Below are 20,394 nucleotides of genomic sequence, written 5' to 3'. Positions count from 1 at the left end.
AGGGAGGAATATGCTTAGCCCTACAGGAACGCTGCTGCTTCTATGCCAACAAATCCGGGATCGTCCGAGACAAGATAAAGAAGTTACAAGAAGATCTAGTGAAGAGACGGAGAGAATTATTCGAGAACCCCCTTTGGAGCCGACTGAACGGACTTCTGCCCTACCTGCTTCCTGTTCTCGGCCCCCTTGTCAGCCTTCTCCTAATCCTAGCTTTCGGCCCCTGGGCTTTTAGAAAATTAACAGACTTTGTAAAAGAGCAGGTTGATAGCGTCCTGGCCAAACCCATTCAGGTACACGACCATCGTCTAGCCATGTTAGACCGTGAATGTGATTATAATGACTGCTAAAACTCCCTCCCTGCGGGGACAGCATAAAGCCAGAGGGATGCTTGCCTACTCCCCAAAGAAGGAGAAAGGCATGGGCACCGACCTGGGTGCATGGCAAAGCACTGCAAGGGAAGGTCACAAAAAATTTCGACCGCCTCTGGATTTCCCTGTGAGCACACCTGGTTTGCATAGAGGTTGGTATCCATACATAACTATCGGCTCTGCCTCTCCTCCCCAAAAGATACCAAGAGCCACTTTCGGTGGGACCCCACCATCCCACGGGAGGAACCAGGTCCCTACTCCCCCAGTCGGTTAAAGCCCGCCCCTTAATAAGGAATAAGGGAGGAATTGTTGGGAGCCATTAGAGATATTGGCTTAGACAAAGCCATCTTAAGAATTGTAAGTTTCTGGTTCCTCCAGAAACTCCTAATTACCAGAAACTACGTACGTCCTGAGGTTTGGTCAACAGCTAAAGATAACCATCCTATACCCTGAAGCAACTACCGCCACAACCTGAGCCTGCTACAACCCTGCTGATAAGCTAATAGGCTTCTCCACCCACCCCCCATCCCTAAAACAGTATATATCCTGCCATTGTGAGAATAAAGTTGGAGGCTTGATCAGGACTTGTCTTGCCTCCATTCCTTCGTGTCCCTTGTTTGTTTCATTCTCCTAGGGTGTCTCTGCGTTCCCCCGTTGTTGTCCCGCGGGTCGGGGCAGCAGGTCAAGCACTCCGTAGCTTGAGCTTGAGCAGGTTGCGTTGATCTTGATCGATCGATGCTCCATTTGGTGATGAAGTCTTTCCGGATGGACCCAGGTCACGACGCCCTCTACCTTGAGAGCGGTGGGGGTCTTCAGCACCACAGTGTAGGGACCCTTCCAATGTGGCTCTAGGGTCTCCCAGCAGTGCCTTCTGATGTAGACCCAATCTCCTGGTCTGTGCTGATGAGGAGTTGGGGTTGGGCTGGTCTTGTAGATGGCGCGGAGGCGCGGCCAAATGTCCTCGTGCGCCCTCTGGAGCCCTCTCAAGGAAAGAGATTGTTAAAGAAAAGCCACCCAGTCCTCTCCAGTCTCTGAGTCAGATTCCTCCTCTCTTGGAGAACTTCAAAGTCCTGATGGCTTCTAGGTAACCCTGTTTATCAGTTACAGCGCTCTGCTTTTTTGTCTTTCTACCAGTTCCCTTTGTGGCAGAGCAGCAACCAGGCCTCTTTCAAGGGAGTGCGCTAGAAGTGGGTATCAGCCCCTCCTTAGCTAGCAGCAACAGGTACCAAACTCTTTCAGTACATTTGACCAGCTTCATTTCTGCCCACCTTTACAGATTCTAAGGCCCATTGTCTTCCTTAAACCAGCAAGCTAAATGACACTGGCCTGTATTATTTAATTCAGCACAGGCAGGGGGAAGGGCCCATGAAATCTCTGCCCTGAGGAACTGTGAGCCCCACCCTTAAATGTCCCAATCAGACTAGAAAAGTCACAAATATCTTTTAAATCTACCCCAGAATTCCAAAATCCCAACCTAGTACAGAATATATTTCCACACTTACATGAACAAATAATTATATCCAAGTAGACATAATTACACCCTTTACTTTTACAGTCTTGGGATCTTGAGCAGGTAACAGGAACACCGCCCAAGTCCCCTGATGGGGGCCTGACAGGAACAGATGTGTGGGCCTCCCTTTCCCACGTCCCAGGACAGGATTCTTGACCTATGTCTCATCCAGATAGAAACAGTACTCATATTGAACAAGGAAATCAAGACTAAATAGACACGATAACTAGATACATTCCCCATTAAGAACTTTGAGGTGCATGCCACATTTATACCACAAAATACCAAGAAATAAGTTGTGTCAAGATACAGAACAAGTCCCTGAACAGAGGCGGTAGAAAAATGCCTAGAAATGCTTCTTTTCTATCTTTCTAAAAGATAGGCCAGATTCGAACCCTTAGCCAGTCCAAGTTTCAACTTCCCTCCGGAAGTCCCAGAGATGGTGAATACCATCTAGAAGCCATTCCTCCAGATACAGGACAAGTCCCTTAGAGATTCTTGATAATCTACATCAGTAATCCATTTATACAATCCCCTAAAAGTTAAAGAGGAAGGAAAGAACCATTCAATGTCCTTCAAGAGGATTAAACACATTGGATCCTCTTACGTTTTAGGGGTACCAAGGAAGGAGAAGTTAGGCCATGTCCAGCCCTTCTCACAATCCATCATTAGTGACCAGTCCCAGCTCACTGGTATATCATCCATTTAACATTTCTTTTTTTCCTCCTATCACACCAAGGCCATGCTTTCCAGGTAGCTAGAACTCTTAGCCTTAATTCTTAGGTGATTAGCAATACATTTTAAGAGACACAGAAATTTCACTAGTTAAGCAGAGACAGCATGCAATTGAAACCACAGCTTTGGGTAAACACATTATCTAGAACGTAGGTTAAACTTAGGCATATATTAGCTGTTTATACCTTTTATAATCATTTTAAAGAATATCAATTAAGAGAACCAAGATGGCGGCATAGGTTAACGCCGGAGTTTGCTGCTTTGAACAACTACTTCAAAAGTGAAACTAAAAGACGGAACGGACATCACCCAGAACCACAGGAACGCTGGCTGAGTGGAAGTCCTACAACTAGGAGGAAAGAGAAACGCACACGGACACTCAGAGGAGGCGCAGTGCTGAAGTCAAATTCTGAGGTGCGGAGTGTGCGGAGCAGGCTGGCGGCGGAGGGCGTGGTTGGCGTTTCCAATTGGGAGGGAGTCGCAGACTCTGAGCTCCAGATCCAGGCGAGTCTTTAGGGACCCAGACTCAAACGGGAGAAGCGGGACTGTCTGGCTTCGGTCAGAGCGAGTGCAGCTTTCTCTCCCAGCTTTGCAGGGGGTGCTGGGACTCAGAGAGGCAGAGCCCCTGGGGACAGGACTGAGAGCCGCCATAACTGCTCTCTCCGGCCCACCCTGTTGATCCTGTGCGACCCGCCCCGCCCAAGCCCTGCACAGAGGCATTTGCTGGATAGCCTCAGGCAAAGGCTAGATTAGCACCTCCCTAGAGGACAGAAGTTCTCTCACTGCTGACACAGCTGATTCTCATAGCCACTTGGCCTGGAGGTCAAACCCTCCCTGGAATTAGCTACAACAATCAAGATTTATCTATAAGACTGCGAACAAAGACCACTAGGGGGTGCACCAAGGAAGCATAACAAAATGTGGAGACAAAGAAACAGGACAAAATTGTCAATGGAAGAAATAGAGTTCAGAACCACACTTTTAAGGTCTCTCAAGAACTGTTTAGAAGCTGCCGATAAACTTAATGAGATCTACACGAAAATTAATAAGACCCTCGATCTTATATTGGGGAACCAACTAGAAATTAAGCACACACGGACTGAAATAACGAATATTATACAGACGCCCGACAGCAGACCAGAGGAGCGCAAGAATCAAGTCAATGATTTGAAATGCGAGGAAGCAAAAAACATCCAACCGGAAAAGCAAAATGAAAAAAGAATCCAAAAATGCGAGGATAGTGTAAGGAGCCTCTGGGACAGCTTCAAGCGTACCAACATCAGAATTATAGGGGTGCCAGAAGATGAGAGAGAGCAAGATATTGAAAACCTATTTGAAGAAATAATGACAGAAAACTTCCCCCACCTGGTGAAAGAAATGGACTTACAGGTCCAAGAAGCGCGGAGAACCCCAAAAAAAAGGAATCCAAAGAGGACCACACCAAGACACATCATAATTAAAATGCCAAGAGCAAAAGATAAAGAGAGAATCTTAAAAACAGCAAGAGAAAGAAACTCAGTTACCTACAAGGGAATACCCATACGACTGTCAGCTGATTTCTCAACAGAAACTTTGCAGGCCAGAAGGGAGTGGCAAGAAATATTCAAAGTGATGAATACCAAGAACCTACAACCAAGATTACTTTATCCAGCAAAGCTATCATTCAGAATTGAAGGTCAGATAAAGAGCTTCACAGATAAGGAAAAGCTAAAGGAGTTCATCACCACCAAAGCAGGATTATATGAAATGCTGAAAGGTATCCTTTAAGAAGAGGAAGAGGAAGAAAAAGGTAAAGATACAAATTATGAACAACAAATATGCATCTATCAACAAGTGAATCTAAGAATCAAGTGAATAAATAATCTGATGAACAGAATGAGCTGTTGATTATAATAGAATCAGGGACATAGAAAGGGAATGGACTGACTATTCTTGGGGGGGAAAGGGGTGTGGGAGATGTGGGAAGAGACTGGACAAAAATCATGCACCTATGGATGAGGACAGTGGGTGGGGAGTGAGGGCGGAGGGTGGGGCGGGAACTGGGAGGAGGGGAGTTATGGGGGGTGAAAAAAAGGAACAAATGTAATAATCTGAACAATAAAGATTTAATTTAAAAAAAAAAAAGAATATCAATTAAATTTAAACTGGTCCTTGCATCAAAAATCTTCAGTTGAGGTCACAAAATCAACCCTCTCTTCTCAATCAGATCAATAAGCAAGGCATTTTCAATTAATAGATTAACTTCTATCACTAAGACTTCATACTAGGCATATTTAGATCAACATTTCAGGATTATAAATTTCAATGCTTTTAGATGATTTGAAATTAAAAGTTTTAAGTTTCTAGCCAATAAGCCTGGCATAGCTGCTAAATTTCAAAATGGTCACAATTTTCCTGCTGGGGAAGTCATAGCTATTCATATGTAAACTTGACTATCAACTTCCTGGTGGTACTTGCCTCAGGGCAGGAAATTTCAAAAGAGCTACTTTAAATGGCCTTGGGAAACTAGCCTGTATTTCTTTTTCAGGTTCATCTTCGCCATTTTTAAGGCCAAAACAGTCTCGGGTTTTTATTCTGTACACAGCAAAAAGCCAAGTTCAGCTCAAAACTATGCGCACTCATTTTTAAACTGGCCTTTTCCTTTTACATGTGCACAGAAATCCAGGATGCATTTATAAATTTGTAAAAGCTTTTCAATTACAAGAAGGATTTTAATTTTAGAATACTTGGGGAGGGGGTGACCTGTTTCCACAGACCCTCACTCAGGCGGCCGCCCGACCGCCACACAAAGGAGGGGGGAGAGCAGTCCCCCTCCCTCCACATTCATACGCTTTCACCAGACATTCATTCAGAGTTTAAACAATCCATTCAATTCCTAACAACTTCCCTATTCCTGAGGGAGCTCTAAAGCCTCCCCCAATCTCCTTGAAATGATTAATCACAATACCCAAAGGAGCAGTCTGAGTCCACCATAATGTCCATCCAGCAAGTCCACAAAATAAAACGGAAACACAAACAACTAAAGGGCCCAAAAAAGTACAGCCTTCCAACTCCATGGAAGCAAAAACCGAAAGCTAGACGATGGCTGCGTGCCAACCAGCGGGAGCGACCCGCCTGTCTCAGACTGAGGGGATTTCTACAGACCTTCCGACTCCGTGGAAGCAAAGCTATACCCCTCCAGATGGAGGATCGAGGTGTCCCCCGACTCCTCCCGCCCTTGATCCCCTAGATCATGCAGGTGATTACGATTACAGATTTCAGAAGTGAGCTCACAACACAGGACAGATACAAAACACAACGACACACAAACACCTACTGCGGTCAGTCAGGCCCTCCGGACTGGGGTCCCTCGATGGTGTTGGGGATCCCGGACGAGCCCCCAAAATGTTATGCCCAGATTTCAAGATCCCCAAGGAAACCACACCAGGGAACTAGCCAGTCCGATGCAAAAGCATAGGGTCTCTTATACAAGCTTGCTTGGTCCCCCCCCTTGCCTCCATTACTGGGTGCAAGAGAGAGCCCCGAATCCCAAGAGAACAAAGAATTTATGGGGCTTGGGGTCAGGGTTTGGGGCAGGGTGCAGCTAGGGTCTGGTTACACAAAGACAGGGGGGGTGGCCAGCGTACTTTTGGCCTTGGGCTAGTTTCCCCCGCTTTCCCATTGGCCGAGATAAGGGCAGGCTGAGTAACTGATACACCCTGCGGCTTTTTCTTGGAAGAGGGGTTAAGGACACAGCCATCAGTCCTGCTCTGTCCTTTCAAGTAGACCATTGCATGACCTCTGAGATTATTTTATTAATGGATGAGTGTTTTTGTCACTAAAATAAGAACACATTTTTTCTCTGATTAAGCTAATACTAAGGTCACTTTTGAATTCATTGGAAAAACGTACTTTTAAAGTTGAGTAATTATAAAATACAACTCAACATTAATATAATATGATCTTTATGTTTCATGTTAAATCTACAGCATGAGAATAAAATTAACAGTCAAGACAGCCATGAAAACCAATACATTTTGCATAAGGCCATTGTAATGTCCCTTTAAAGTTTTAAATTTCATGTAGATCCTACATCTTCCAAGCAATACAGATGGAAATATGTATATTTTGTGTTTAAATTTTTAATAATTATAAAATGGAAGAGAATGACTAAAAACTAGGTCACAATCAATATATAATTGGTACACCACATATCTGTATGTCATATTAAAGATGAATTGACAATTGTATTAAGACATAGAAGGCTTTCTTCTAAATTTCATAGCTTATCAAAAACCTTTAAAAATAGATTAATTGAGAGTAACCAATTTCTCAAATTTTTAAGAGTACCTAACATTTAATGAATGATAGTCTACCCTGAAATATTTTATAAAAAAAACACCTTATTTGTTATATACTTTTTCATATGTGTAAAATGTAAAATTTATCATAGGTGTAAAGATGGTACATTCCAACTAATGAAGTTTTACTGTTATATTTAAAGCCCAAATAATCAATTCAAATACAAGTTTCTTGTAAATATTTCCAATGTTTTCTAAAGAGTCATAATTTCTATGCATCATTATTTTAAAAGTAGAAGCAGAAAATAATTCATTACACTTGAATATCTTAATGTTACATATGAGAGAGTTTTGCATCATTTTTTTTGCTTCAAAAAAATAATCTAAGTAATATTCTAATTAATACAAATATTTGCTGTAAGAGCAAGGTACCTGTAAAACCCCAGAATCTTGTCTAATATTTTTCCCACCTTTCTCAGAAATTGCTGCATCTTTCTTCACAGTTCAGTCTCTGGAGTCAGATGGCTGAGGTAAGCCTCAGCTCTAATATTCACTGCTATGTGATATTAGATTAATTATATAGCCTCTCTGCCTTAGTTTCCTCCAAATAAAATACCACATATCAGGTGGCTTGGGACAACAGAAATTCATTGTCTCATGATTCTGGAGACTGGAAATCGAAATCAAGGTGTCATTGGCAGGGCTCCATCAGAAGGTACTAGGGAAGGGTCTGCTCCAGGCCTCTGTGGTAGCTTCTTGTAGCTCCTTGTCTTGGGGCAGACAACTCTAATCTCCGCATGGCATTCACCCTGTGTGCATGTATGTCTCTTCACATGGCTTCGTCTTTTTTTTTTTTTTTTTAATCAAGGACACCACTCATATTGAACTAGGAGCCAAATCTTGCTCCAGAAAGATCTTATCCACTTTGTCAATTTACGTATGTTAGCAAGCTGTTTGCAAATAAAGGCCATAATCTGAAGTACTGAGGTTTAGAATTTTAACCTATAAATTTGGAGGAGGCACAATTCAACCCACAACAAACACATGGTGGTGTTATAATCATAAAGTAGTGATATATAAATACATATATTTACATAGGAAAACAAGGGCAAACGGAAATCTCCCAACCATGGAAATACAGACAAGACTGTTCCTCCCATAGAGACTCAGAAATCAAATTTTATGGAATCCAAACGAAAAACATGTTTCTTTTAATCTCTATGAAAAGTATCCTAAAATGCATTGCCACTATTTTTTTAATTCTTTTTTCTTTCTTTCTTTCTTTTTTTTTTTTTTTTTTTTTACCTATACTGAACCTCTTGTTGTCTTCCTACTTTTACTCTTCGTTAGGTCTGATCAAATAATTGAATCGATACCCTCCCCCAGGAACTGGCTTTTCAGGCCATTTCACTATGGACATTCCCTTTGCTGTGACCACATTCCACTCTCTCCCCTCCGGGTATGCACAAAAAAGTCTCTGCCCAGGAATCCGTCAAAAGTCCTTTAAAAGCCACTGACTTCCATCACTGGGTGCTGAAGCCATCCAGGCTCAGCCACCTGGTGTGAGGATGATCGAATAAATTCGTAATCCCTCACCATTCTGGCCTTGTGCGTTCTTCCTTCGGTGACCTAACATTCTTAACTACATAGAGTTTCTTATGAAATGTGTGGTTTTCCTCTGGGCAGAATGCAAAGGTGGTTTCCTTCCTGGGTCCTTGTCCAGGTGGATTCAAAGAATGAAGCCATGGACAAAAGGTGGTATAGGAAAAGGTGGCAACTTATTGGGAAATAAGGACAGACACCCACTGGGGAGGGGAGAGACCCACTAAGTCCCTCTTTCGTAAGGTTTTTAAAGTTTGTGGTTCTTTGTGTCCTGATATCCCCTCTGATTGGTCACTATAGCAGCTTCAGAGCTCAAACCCCATATGGGGTACCCCTTTTTTCTTCCCCCTCCTGTGGTGTAATTCTCTATTCCCTGTGAAAATCTGTTTTCCTCTTTCTTCCTTTTGTTTTTCTGCTCCCTGTAGCTTTCCCCTTATCTTCTGTGAATGGGTATCTTCCCCTCCCTTTAGGCTGTGGCACCTTTTGTTCTTGGTGAAAGTATGCCTTTTGGCAGTTCCCAGGCCCCCAGCTTTGCAGTTTTCCCCCTTGGACCTCCTAATTCCTAAAACTCCCTAAACCTGCCTATTTTACCCCTAAAAACTACTTTCACTTATGCAAAGAGCACTGAGAGTAATTTTTTAAAAAATAAAAATAAACCTAAATCAAATCATGACCATTTCACTACTTAAATTCATGTAATGGTTTCTTGTCACACTAAGGGCCTGTTCTACAGGCCCTACGTGAATGATCCTCATATTACATCTCTAAATTTATCTCAGCTTGTGTTGTATTAATGACTTCTGGATATTCATTTCCAGTTACAAGAGAGAAGTTACTTAGGCATTGACTCACTAAGGAAATTGCAGAGATTCTGAAAAATTAGTGCAGTATTTGCAAATCAGAGATGCTTAGGGCCTTTTAGTGTAGTAGACAGTTTTACATATCCCAGTAATTTTCAGTAATTTTAAGGTAGTCTATTTAAAACAATAGAATAACATCCCTAATTATAATCTTCAAGCATCAAGATACTGGTTTCATTAGAAAATTCTTTCTATGAAGGCACAAAAAAGTACAATCAATTTCAAAATAATGCCTATGTTAAAATAAATGCTAACTTTTGTGCTTAAAAGAAAATGCTTTAGATACTTGTTACTCCATTCCTTGATTTTGTCAGTTTGCCATCAAAGTTGCTTTCTTAAATGCATTTTCCTCTAAAATAAATCATATACGTGTGACAGCTCAGATGATGAAATTTAGTGAGAATACGAATGTCAGGAAGAGAAAATCCAGATCCATCATTTGTAATTTAACGTAAAGAAAGGTTTTTTTCCAAGCCCTAAAAATATAATTAACATTTGATTTTATTTATTGTTTATAAAAGAATACACATCAAGGTAGCAATTAGTCTGGCAATATATAATAAACATAGATAACTGTTATGCCCAGAATTCAAGATCCCCAAGATACCATGCCAGGGAGCCAATCCGATGCAAAAGCAGAAGGTCCTTTATTGAGTTAGCTAACCCGACCCGGGCCTCCAGCCGACGCGGCGACCGGAAAACCGAGTGATATCCATGGAAAAATCAGGGCTTTAATAGTGAGGGGAGGGGGCTAGCTGTGGGCCCTTCGGATTGGCCAGGCGCCAAGTCGGGTCTTGTTGCACAGGATGTGGTCATCTCTATGGCGCGAACATCCCTTGCTTGTCATTGGCTAGTTCAAAGAAATCCCGGGCGTGGCCAGCAGGGGCCTGGGCTTCCGGGAAGAAGGCACTCTTCTGAGCACATGGTCTCTGTCCCAACATGGAGGATCCAGGGTAAGATGGAGGGCATAGCCCTCGCCCTTTCATTCCCCCCTTGTCTTGGAACTTCCGTCTCAATCATGAGACGGACTGCACTTTTATTTCACCGTCGCTAGGGGCCCATAGTGAGCACACAGAACTATCAACCGAACTATTTTATACACTTAACAAATGGTCCGGTGGAAGGGAAAGAAACCATTTTAGCTTTAACAACTTCTATTGAAATAGGATTTTTCTTCTTAAAATTCCTCCATGGCTATTAAAAAGCCAAATCAAGATAAATTTATTTACTGTCCTGATGTTTGCATAAACACAACAAGAATGGTAACTGACTATCTTTGCTGGAATTTCATGGTTGAACCTTAATGTGCCCCGTAGGGCCAGGAAGCCAAGCCATCCAGATGCCATCAGGCCTGCCTGCAGTATCTGCTGAGTTAGGTGAATCCCTCACCTGTAGCAACTCCACCTGAGCCCACGCTCCAGGCTTTCTTTATGGCATTCTTAGTGGCTTCAAGTCTTTAGAGCTCAGATAGGGCTCTTCAAAACATGATACTCCAGTCAAAGTTTTCCGTTAATAAAACCACTATTAGGAACCAGTCTTACTGAATCTATGCAAAGAAATGTACTTACTTAGCATTGCCAGATTTTGGAGGAATTACATAAGGAGAAAAACATACTGATTTACTCTAAGATTTTCTGACTTTCCTTGCTAATTTCTTTTCATGGATTTAAAACAAAACAGTAATTGTTGGTATAAAACCTTCTTTCTATGCATAACCATGCCTCAGACTTTCTAGTCTAAACAGGCTTTTTCCAGCTTTACTACCCCTGACATGGGCATGGTCACGCAGGCCTGCAAGACAGTATTACAGGCTGCCAACTGTTAGCTGTCTCTCAACAGAGACCAAAACCTGATGGGCACCCTTCCCTGCCCAGTTGGGCACTTGTCCTCTTGGCAGCTAGACACCCTTTACTTTTGGGGGTCACCCCACACAGCTCCCTTCCAGGACAGCCAACATACATTCAAACCTGCAAACGAATCAAAGGTCAGTATAACATATCAGTACAATAAAACATGATACTAGACATGTGATACTAAAGTCTATTCCTGATCTTCCTATGAATTGTCCTTGTCATTTTGGAGCCGTGTCCATGAAGGTGCAGGCATTATCTAAATCTATTTAATGTTACCAGCATCACGCAGGTCGAGCACGCCGTAGCTTGAGCTTGAGCGGGTTGCGTTGATCTCGATCGACGCTCCATTTGGTGATGAAGTCCTTCCGGATCGTGGAGGGGTCCGCTGACCGGACGTGAGTGTGATGAACCCAGGTCGCGACGCCGTCTACCTTGAGAGCAGTGGGGGTTGTTAGCACCACGGTGTAAGGACCCTTCCAACGTGGTTCAAGGGTTTCTCGATGATGCCTTCTGACGTAGACCCAATCTCCTGGTCTGTGTTGATGAGGAGTTGGGGTTGGGCTGGTCTCATAGATGGCGCGGAGGCGCGGCCAAATGTCCTCGTGTGCCCTCTGGAGCCCTCTTAAGGAAAGAGATAGTTCTTGATTTTCAAATTCAGCGAGTAAGTCAGCTTTAAGGTTAGGAATGATAGGGGGTGGCCTGCCAAACATGATCTCGTAGGGAGTAAAACCCAGGGTGTAAGGGGAGTTCCTTACCCGGTAAAGGGCATATGGAAGGAGAGCCACCCAGTCTCCGCCAGTCTCCATGGTTAATTTGGTAAGGGTCTCTTTTAGAGTTCTATTCATTCTCTCTACCTGACCTGAACTCTGGGGTCTATAAGCACAATGTAATTTCCAATTTGCCCCAATAGCCCTAGTTACTACCTGCGTTACCTGTGAAATAAAGGCTGGCCCATTGTCGGATCCTATCATAGCAGGAAAACCATACCTGGGTAAGATGTCTTCCAGCAGCTTCTTGGCCACCGTCTGGGCTGTTTCGTGCTTGGTTGGGTATGCCTCTACCCAGCCAGAGAAGGTGTCTATGAACACTAAAAGATATTTATAACCATACTTCCCTGGTTTAATTTCAGTGAAATCGACCTCCCATTGTGCTCCCGGTTTGGTGCCTCTGAGCCTGGTCCCTCTTTCATTTGATCCGACCCTTGCGTTTGTAAGTTGGCAGGTCTTGCAGGCAGACACAACCTGATCTATCTTGGTATTCTGCTGGTGAATTTTGATTCTGGCATGTTGGATTAAGTCCTTCATTTTCCGGGTTCCCAGGTGAGTGGATTGGTGCATATGTTTTAACATCGTGTCCCCGAGCCAGTCCGGCAGTATAAGTTCTCCTTCTGGTGTATGCCACCATCCCTTTATTTCCTGGGCTCTGGGGAGCTTTCTGATACGTTGCAACTCTTCCTGGGAGTACTTGGGCTGGTCTGGTAAGACTGGGTCCCCTGGGTCTGGGAGTTGTAAGGCCATGGTAGGGACCGAGGTAAGGGCTACTGCCTTTGCAGCCTGGTCAGCCTTTTGGTTGCCTTTCGCTACCGGGTCATCAGCTTTTTGGTGTCCCTGGCAGTGGATTATGGCTAACTTGGCAGGAAGCCACAAGGCCGCGAGCAGGTCGAGAATTTCCTGCTTATTTTTTATTGTCCGTCCCTCGGCTGTCAATAGCCCTCTTTCCTGGTAGATTGCCCCATGAACATGAGCTGTAGCAAATGCATAACGGCTGTCTGTGTAAACGTTAAGCCGTTTTCCAGCCCCCAGTGTCAGTGCCTTGGTGAGTGCAATGAGTTCTGCTCTCTGAGCTGATGTCCCAGGGGGCAGAGCCTCCGCCCACACGGTGTTCGTGTCTGTGACCACCGCTGCACCCGCGTACCTGCTCCCGTTCCGCACGAAGCTGCTTCCATCCGTGAACCAGGTGGCCTCTGCATCCGGGAGGGGCCGATCGGTCAGGTCCTTCCGAAGTCCATGTACCTGCTCCAGGATTCCCGCACAGTCATGCAGTGGGGCATCTAGGTCAGGGTCAGGTAGCAGGGTAGCAGGGTTGAGGGCCGCACTGGGATGGAACCGTACTCTAGGGGGGTTGAGCAGCAAGCTTTGATAGTGGGTCATGCGAGCATTGCTCATCCACCTATCGGGAGGTTGTTTTAGGACCCCTTCAATGGCATGCGGGGTTGTGATCCAGATCTCCTGTCCCAGGGTCAGTTTGTCAGCATCCTTGACTAAGAGCGCGGTTGCCGCAATGATTCTTAGGCACGGTGGCCAGCCGGCGGCTACGGGATCCAGCTTTTTAGACAAATACGCTACTGGGCGACTCCAGGGGCCTAAAGCCTGGGTTAAAACTCCTTTTGCTACTCCTTTGCGCTCGTCTACAAAGAGGCGAAAGGGTTTTGTAATGTCTGGTAGGCCCAGGGCTGGAGCAGCCAAAAGAGCTTTCTTTATCTGATTAAAGGCAATTTCTTCTGTCTCAGTCCATTTAAAGGCCTTCCCCTCCTTGGTGGCTTCGTATAGGGGCCTGGCGATCTCAGCAAAACTTGGTATCCAGAGGCGGCAATAGCCAGCCGATCCTAGGAATTCCCTCACCTCCCTCCGGGAGGTGGGAGCAGGGATTTTCAAGACTGTCTCTTTTCTAGCATCTGACAACCGCCGCTGTCCGCCCTCCAGTATGTATCCCAGGTAACTCACCCTCTTTTGGCATATCTGAGCCTTCTTCGCCGAGGCCCGGTACCCTAAGGTTCCTAAGGTGGCCAGCAGATCTTTGGTCCCTTGCTCACAATCTTTGGCGGTATCGGCAGCAATCAGGATGTCATCTACGTATTGAAGAAGGGTGAGATTGGGGTGTTCCCTCCTGTACTCACCGAGGTCTTCATGCAGCGCCTCGTCGAAGATGGTGGGCGAATTCTTGAATCCTTGGGGCAATCGCGTCCAGGTTAATTGTCCACTGTAACCTTCCTCGGGGTCGTGCCATTCGAAGGCAAACAGGGGTTGGCTTTGAGGCGCTAACGGCAGGCTGAAAAAGGCATCCTTCAAGTCTAATACAGTATACCAGATTCTAGAGGGTGCCAGAGAGCTTAGGAGAGTGTATGGGTTAGGAACGGTTGGGTGTATATCCAGGACTCTTTTATTTACTTCCCGGAGGTCCTGAACTGGCCGATAGTCATTCGTATGAGGCTTTCTGACTGGCAGGAGGGGGGTGTTCCAGGCAGATTGGCATGGAACCAGTACCCCTAGGCTCCGCAGTCTCCGGATGTGAGGCTGGATTCCCTTCCGAGCCTCCTGGGACATAGGGTACTGTTTGACTCTCATCGGGCCTTCTCCTGGTTTTAGTTCTACCAGCGTTGGGGCCCTGTGGGCAGCCAGCCCTACTCCCCCCGTCTCTGCCCAGGCTGTGGGGAATTCTCGCAGCCACCTATCCATATTGTTCTCTACTGGTGGCGCCCCCTGGTGGAGGCGATATTCATCCTCCAGTCTCAGAGTCAGGACCTGGATGGGGTGGCCTTCGCCATCGGTGACCTGAGGCCCCCCTTGTCTGAAGGTTATTTGGGCTCCAATCTTGGTTAGCAAGTCTCGTCCTAATAGGGGGTAGGGGCATTCTGGTATTACCATGAAGGAATGGGATACCCGGCCCGTTCCTAGATCTACTGTTCTTCGGGTAGTCCATGAATACTGGCTCATGCCAGTTGCCCCTTGCACCCAGGACTTTTTGCTGGCTAGCTTCCCCTGAGGTGTGCGGAGAACCGAATGTTGTGCTCCAGTGTCGACAAGGAAGTCAACAGGCGTCCCCTCCACTTTAAGAGTTACCCTGGGCTCGGGGAGGGGATCCGAACCCCGACTTCCCTAATCACTCAGTCCTTCCAGCTCCAAGACCTCCACCCGGTCTGTCTTGTTCCCCTTTTTACCGGCCTTCTTTGGGCATTCTCGGACCCAGTGCCCTATCTCTTTGCAGTAAGCACACTGGTTCTGTTGCAGCTTCCTTTTCCCGTCCCGGGCGGTTCTCTTACCTCTTTCTTGGCCATCAGCAAGCTGGCGAAGGTGACGGGTCCGCTCCCCAGGGGACTCCATGGTGGTGGCTAGCAGAATCTTGGCCAGGTTTCGAGTCTGCTTCTCACTGGCAGCCACCATGGCGCGGGCTTGCCTATCCTCAGGGGGCTCTCGGTTATTGAACACCTTCTCTGCTACTACCAGTAAATCCTGTAAACTCTTTTCTCCTAATCTATCTATTCTCTGTAGTTTCTTTCTAATGTCCATGGCTGACTGGTTTATAAAACTCATGATTACAGCTGCCTTATTCTCAGGGGCTTCTGGATCCATGGGGGTATAGGTGCGATATGCCTCCATGATCCGTTCTAGAAAGGCAGCTGGAGACTCATCTCTTTCCTGCTGTACATTCCCTACCTTGGTCAAATTGGTGGGCTTTCTAGCAGCCCTGCGGAGACCTCCCATTAGAGTCTGACGGTAGACCAAGAGCCTCTCCTTACCTTCTGCCGTGTTGAAATCCCATTCAGGCCTAGTTAAGGGAAAAGAGACATCTATTTGGGCCTGGTTCGTGGTCGGATTTCCGTCTACACCGGGAACCATCTTTCGGGCCTCATTGAGGATCCTTTCTCTCTCCTCCGTCGTGAACAGAACCTGTAAAAGCTGCTGACAGTCGTCCCATGTGGGCTGATGGGTGAAAAGAACAGAATCTAGCAAGTCAATAAGTCTCCCCGGTTTTTCGGAGAACTTAGGGTTCTGTGCCTTCCAGTTATAGAGGTCGCTAGTTGCGAAAGGCCAATAAATATGGGGCTGGTTGCCATCCGCATCCGGAGGTCCAGCGGCTCGTAAGGGCAGGGTCTTGATAGTGGAGTCGGGTGCTGCGACAGACAGCTCCCGTTGAGCTCTTTGCCGGGTGAGAGGTGGGCCTCCTACCGGAACCGGAACCGCGGCCATTCCCGGAACCCCGCCCCCAGCCATTCCCGGAACCCCGCCCCCAGCCATTCCCGGAACTGCGTCAGCTTCCCGCGACGGGGTAGGATCAAATCTCTCCGGCGTCCTGTGGAAATGATATGGGGGAGGAAAAATTAACTCTTCTCCAGTTCCCCCCTGCAAAACCGGGTAGGGGGGAGCTGGAGCTGACGGCAGGGTGACTTTCTTCTCCTTCTTCTTCTCCGCTTCCTGCAAGGCAAGAATGGGTTCTGGCTCCGGAGGGTGTGGAGGTAAGAAGGGCCTAAGCCAAAGTGGTGGATTTTCCACGAGGTCCTGCCAAGTAACAATGTAAGAGAGTTGACCAGGATGTCCCTCTTTGGGTTGGGAGACGACGTCCCTAACCCGGCGAATGGTGGGGAGATCGAACGTCCCCTCCGGCGGCCACCCAACACCAAAAGTCGGCCACTCCTTAGAACAAAAAGTCCGCCACCGGTCCTTCCGGACCTCCGCACTGAGGTTGCTGGCCCTTCCCTTTACCTCTTTGAAATGATCGACCATAATGCTTAAAGGAGTAGTTTGAGCCTGTCCCATAATGTCCATCCAGTAAATCCACAAAGTAAAACCGAAAAAACACAAACACAGACAACTAAGGGGCCCGAAAATATAGTATTCCAACTCCATGGAAGCGAAACCAAAACAAGCTTCCAACTCCATGGAAGCAAAAACCGAAAACGACCGTTGTGTGCCAACCAGCGGGAGCGACCCGACTGTCTCAGATTGAGGGGTTCCTACAGAACTTCCGACTCCGCGGAAGCAAAATTTCCCCTCTTCAGATGGAGGATCGGGGCGCCCCCCGACTCCTCCTGCCTGTCTCAGATTAAGGGGGTTCCTACAGAACTCCCGACTCCGCGGAAGCAAAGCTATACCCCTTCAGATGGAGGATCGGGGCGTCCCCCAGTTCCTCCCGCCTGTTGATCCACTCAGATCATTATTACAGGCATTTACAGGCATTTACAGATTTCAGAAGTGAGCTCACACCAAAACACACGACACAAACAAAACACGACCTACCTACCGCGGTCAGTCAGGCCCTCCGGACTGGGAGTCCCATCGATGGTGTTGGGGATCCCGGACGAGCCCCCAAAATGTTATGCCCAGAATTCAAGATCCCCAAGATACCATGCCAGGGAGCCAATCCGATGCAAAAGCAGAAGGTCCTTTATTGAGTTAGCTAACCCGACCCGGGCCTCCAGCCGACGCGGCGACCGGAAAACCGAGTGATATCCATGGAAAAATCAGGGCTTTAATAGTGAGGGGAGGGGGCTAGCTGTGGGCCCTTCGGATTGGCCAGGCGCCAAGTCGGGTCTTGTTGCACAGGATGTGGTCATCTCTATGGCGCGAACATCCCTTGCTTGTCATTGGCTAGTTCAAAGAAATCCCGGGCGTGGCCAGCAGGGGCCTGGGCTTCCGGGAAGAAGGCACTCTTCTGAGCACATGGTCTCTGTCCCAACATGGAGGATCCAGGGTAAGATGGAGGGCATAGCCCTCGCCCTTTCAATAACTAATTATGGTAATATAGACATAGAGTTTTAAAGTACTAATTAACACCTGTGTGTAGGAAACATGATGAAGGAGATAACTCCTGGTAATTGTTAGGTCGGAGGGAGCCCAGGATCAGATGCATGCAGATGCCTGACAAGATAATGGACCCTCCCTGGAATTTCTAACAGATCAGAGAGCCTGCCAGACACAGATACTGGCTTCTCCCTGAATCCACAATGACCCCCACACAGATACTGACTCCTTCCTGAATACCCTGCCGACCCCCTGTGGTGGAAACTTCCTCAGTTCATGTCCCCGCCCCTCACCCAACCGCAGTATAAAACAAAGCCCCCCCTCCCTGTGGGTGCGAATCCACTGGCCCTGTCTTTGGGGTTCCTGGGTCTCCTGGGGACACAGAATAAAACCTTTCCTTTTCTTTTATGATTGACTTGACTCTCTTTACTTCCTACGCCGCCTCCTGAGCCACCTACCCTAACAGTAATTGAAGTATGGTAGCAACCATTTCAGGTGGAAACTGTAGTTTAACTCTAACCCTGTTGTTTGGCTTAACAATATAAAAGTTACTTTGATTTTCTAAATTGTATAAGTCATCCCATTCGATTGAATGCCTTATCAATTGAATGACTATTCCATTGATTGTTATCATACTGGTCTTAGAGAGCACATTCTACTGTACCTGGGAAACAGGACAGCACAATTACCCTAAATTGTTTTAGTGGCCACAGGTGGTGCGTTCCAGCTGCCTCAGTGGTCCCGAGACCAGGACAGCACAATTACTCTAAATTGTCCTGACAACTCAGTGGTCGGGAGACCCGAGGGCTCTAGATAATGTGTTTCTATCAACTCAGTGATCCGGAGACCCAAAACTGTAATTTAGATAACATGCCTAAGTTTAACCCAGGTTACCCAAGGACTCTAGATAATGTATTTCTGTCAATTCAGTGACCCCGAGACCCAAAACTGTAATTAACATGCTTAATTCTGCTTCTGTAATCTGCTTTTTTGGGAGCCAGGTGCCACATTCCAAACCCTGGGATGTAATCAATACCTTTGTGATTTTTGCCTATGTAAGTCTGGTTGTGCCACCATCTTATTACTATGAGATTTGGGAATGACCCCTCATAGTCCCGGATTGCAATAAATGTGACTCTTTAATTCGACTTCTTGAGGCGTCCTTCTGTGATTCGCGGGGTACATTACAACATTATGAGGAAAGAACTTACCTCAAGACTTTACTTTTACATCACATCCCACTGAGTCCCTAGAGTCAGAGCTTATCCAGCCGTGGGAAAACTACGGCCCGCGGGCCGGATCCAGCCCATTTGAAATGAATAAAACTATTGAAAAAAAAGACCGTACCCTTTTATGTAATGATGTTTGCTTTGAATTTATATTAGTTCACACAAACATTCCAACCATGCTTTTGTTCCGGCCCTCCGGTCCAGTTTGAGAACCCATTGTGGCCCTCGAGTCAAAAAGTTTGCCCACCCCTGGATCCCATACTATGCAAGTTTAAACAGAACGATGTTTGGTCCCATTGAAATTTCCTGGTCACTTTCCTACTCTATATACTGAGGACATTTCAAATTTGTAGCCAGAATCCTATTGATTAAACTAGTTAACTTTCTATAAACCTAGCTTCAAAATTTCATAGAAATCTATGATAAAGAAAGGCACATTAACATTTGTTTTTCTTCTAATAAAGTTATATTAGTTTTATTTCGGAACATTTCTTATCCTTGAGATTATTCATTATTAAGGCATATTTTATTTTACAACATTGCCAAGTAATGTCAAAATATGGCTTTCTAAGGAATAGAGTCATTATAGCCTTGGTTTTAAAGAAATATCTATTTTTTATTATTATTATTATTGATATAATTGTAAGTTCTTGAAAAAACTATAAAGCCCTTGTCTTGCCAAATAGGTTCTGACAATGTAAAGATAAATCTAAACTAATTCATATTTCTATTCTTATTGGCACAGCAGAAATAGTAATATCCTGGGTTTTCCATCGAAGGAATCGGTTTTATGAATATATTTATGACCAGAAATTCTACTTCAGATTTTGTTTTCTCTAGGTCCTTCTCAGAAATCTTATTGAAATAGTGTAGCAGTGGTCTTTATTTAGATTAAATTTGTCAGGGCATTGAAGCTTGAGAAAATTTTACAATCTTTTAAAATGAGATTCCTTCCTTTTATTGAAAAGCCCCATGGGCAAATCATGAGCGACAAATAAAATTTTGTAAACTATTTCATTGATGGGTTTTTAATGACAAAGTTTGAAGGAAGTTAATCAGCATGTCTACTCAGTTTGTGAAAATACAAGGGGAAGGGCAGAACAAGAGACAACCCCATAGAAGATAGTGCATTTTCCAGTCCTATTGACAAAATGAGAAATAAAGTGTCTTTTCCTTAAAGGCAAACCATACCCTCCTCACAGATATAAGTAGACAAGAGGTGGGTTATAAAGTAAATTGAATTCTGAGGTGGCCTGTATGTAGCCTCCATCATTTCTTCACCAGTCCTGGAATCCTTATAAGAAGTGGTACAGAACCCTTTAGTGAACAGTCATATCTACACTTTGCCAAATGCACCTTTATATTTCCTTGCTTGATGAGGACTAGGGAAGTATAACTAAATAAAACTAATGCATAACATCAAAGTTTTTATAGATAAA

The 20,394-nt window shown here is 45.4% G+C and overlaps 1 protein-coding gene across 1 annotated transcript; it reads right to left on the bottom strand.

Annotated features, from left to right (window-relative positions):
- Positions 1–11,375: 11,375 nt before the first annotated feature.
- On the bottom strand, positions 11,376–16,462 carry LOC132230485 (uncharacterized). The gene is given in 2 exon segments (XM_059688043.1): positions 11,376–12,662; positions 12,753–16,462. Coding segments are annotated over 2 exon segments (4,644 nt in total). The 5' UTR covers positions 16,224–16,462; the 3' UTR covers positions 11,376–11,489.
- Between the last annotated feature and the right edge of the window lie 3,932 nt (positions 16,463–20,394).

The sequence above is a fragment of the Myotis daubentonii genome, chromosome 3 (genome assembly GCF_963259705.1).
Source record: "Myotis daubentonii chromosome 3, mMyoDau2.1, whole genome shotgun sequence".
Taxonomy (NCBI): Eukaryota; Metazoa; Chordata; class Mammalia; order Chiroptera; family Vespertilionidae; genus Myotis; species Myotis daubentonii.
Note: the sequence above shows the minus strand (reverse complement) of the source record. Positions and strands in the feature narration are given on the sequence as shown.